The 1,741-nt window shown below is 56.1% G+C and overlaps 1 protein-coding gene across 2 annotated transcripts; it reads right to left on the bottom strand.

The window, feature by feature from the left end:
- Window positions 1–6: 6 nt before the first annotated feature.
- Window positions 7–1,735, bottom strand: LOC113211316 (uncharacterized). Of its 2 annotated transcripts, none has more exons than XR_008010875.1 (2): window positions 1,030–1,735; window positions 7–654 (listed from the first exon to the last, which is right to left on the bottom strand). XR_008010875.1 is itself a non-coding variant. In XM_026429655.2 (2 exons), exons 1-2 carry the CDS (start codon window positions 1,376–1,378, stop codon window positions 240–242), a joined length of 753 nt encoding a protein of 250 aa, XP_026285440.1. In that variant the 5' UTR covers window positions 1,379–1,735; the 3' UTR covers window positions 7–239. The 2 variants fall into 2 exon arrangements, 1 of the variants encoding a protein (XP_026285440.1); XM_026429655.2 differs by having other exon boundaries at window positions 1,041–1,735.
- Between the last annotated feature and the right edge of the window lie 6 nt (window positions 1,736–1,741).

Genomic DNA, 1,741 nt, shown 5'->3' with positions numbered 1-1,741 from the left:
GTTGTCGAGTACTTGACACTTACAAAGTTGACATGTCGAGCACGAACAAAATAAAATTGTAAAATTCAATAGTACGAAAGTATGTAAAATTAATCCTACTGACTTCCTATGTTAGAGGGTATAAACTAAAACCGCCCTTAGACACATTGAGGCGTAAGAACATGGTAAGAGAACCATACGTGCACTGGGGCGCATAAAAACATTAAACTAATTGTTGTCCGTCAGTTCTTAGAATGTTGTTAGAATGGCCGGACGAGAGGCGGGTCGTCGTGGCTGCTCCAGGAGGGTAGGAAGGCGGCGAGCAGGCGGCTGAGGCAGGACGGCTCCCGCGGCGGCGGCGGCTGCCAGGGCGAGGCCAGCGCCCCGAGAGTGGCGGCCACGGCGGACAGGAGCACCACGACGAGCAGCGCCAGGACGGGGGCCAGCACCACCAGCGCGTGCATCAGCAGGGGGTGCTCGACGTGCAGGGCGAGCGGGCCGCGGGCGGCTGGGCACAGCGCCGCCGGCGCCGGCAGCGACAGCCTCGGCGTCAGCACCAGGGTCTCGGACTCCAGGCGCCGTATCTGCCTCTTGACCAGCAGTACCAGAGGATGGTGCATGTGCGGCACCAGCGCGCGCTCCCTGGCCAGGTCGGCGCACACCGCCGGCTCCTCGCTGCGAGACACGCAAAGGAAGAGTTCTCACCCTACGTTCCCGAAGCTCTCTGGGTGGGCGCCGTGGGGGTAGGCCGACCCGCTCAACACCCCTGTCATGACGGATTGCCTACCCGGCGTCCGGCGGGCGCTCGTGTTGGAATTCACATAACCGCGAGGTTTGGTCGCGGACGTGTGCCCTTGTGCCTCGGCCGACAGACACAAGACTTATTTTCAGTTCCCCGCGAACAGGAAAGGTAAACACAAAAAGTCAGGTTTGCGCTGAAATTCCAACCGTTCGACTGTACAGACTGTTCCGTCTTCAAGAAGGATGCGAGCAGAATAAGTCCGCACACACACCCTTTCCCTCGGCCCCTCCTGCCCCGTGCCCTTTTACCTCGTACTCACTCCTCGCTGCCGCTGTCGTCGGCGTCCTGGCTGGCGCCGGACGGCGTGCCGGGGCGACTCCAGTCTCCGGCGGACGCCGAGTCCCTGACCGAGTCCATGGAACGATCTCGAAAGTGACGTCGGACGGCGTCGCGACGTGCTTCGCGTGCTTCGGGGCCGAGCCCGCCAAACGCGACGCGACGTCGCGCCATCGGGCTGCGCGTCTGCTTGGCACTGGTTGCCCGGCAACCGGTGTCCGAGAGCGTCGCGTTGTTGGGAGGTGAGAGGCAAAAAGAAGTACAAAAAAACGCATATACTACTCCGTTAGCAGTATGCAGCATTTGCAGATTCGCAGCCATGTAATCCGTAGCAAATGCTACTGCTGCAAAATCACAAAGAGTATTGTCGAATGGCAGATGCCATTCCCCGACCCAGACTACAAGAAATCAAAACAAAAGGTTGCAAGAGAATGGGCACGGTGGGCCAAAAGCCTCTCCCTACCTGAGCAGCAATGTTCAACCCCTGGTGATCTTTGTCTCTCAATTTTTCCTGTCTAAATAATGTAATGAATAGACCAAAAATAAAATATAAATCTCATCACATAGATCAGCGAAGAGTTAGGACATTTTTGGAACACAATAACAAATTAATATCAGTAGCAGATATATAATTGCACTGGGTTTCGGAAACATCACAGATAAAACAAGTATTGAACAGTGTAA

Source organism: Frankliniella occidentalis, unplaced genomic scaffold (genome assembly GCF_000697945.3).
Source record: "Frankliniella occidentalis isolate FOCC.00 unplaced genomic scaffold, Focc_3.1 Scaffold22, whole genome shotgun sequence".
Classification (NCBI taxonomy): Eukaryota; Metazoa; Arthropoda; class Insecta; order Thysanoptera; family Thripidae; genus Frankliniella; species Frankliniella occidentalis.
The sequence above is the reverse complement of the archived record's forward strand: the minus strand, read 5'-3'. Positions and strand labels throughout refer to the sequence as shown.

Excerpts from the sequence above, each read along its gene's own strand:
- LOC113211316 (XM_026429655.2), bottom strand. The coding sequence starts at position 1,378 with ATGGCTGCGAATCTGCAAATGCTGCATACTGCTAACGGAGTAGTATAT. Across the intron at positions 655-1,040 it reads GACGACAGCGGCAGCGAGGA|CGAGGAGCCGGCGGTGTGCG; the intron begins GTGAGTACGAGG and ends CGTGTCTCGCAG.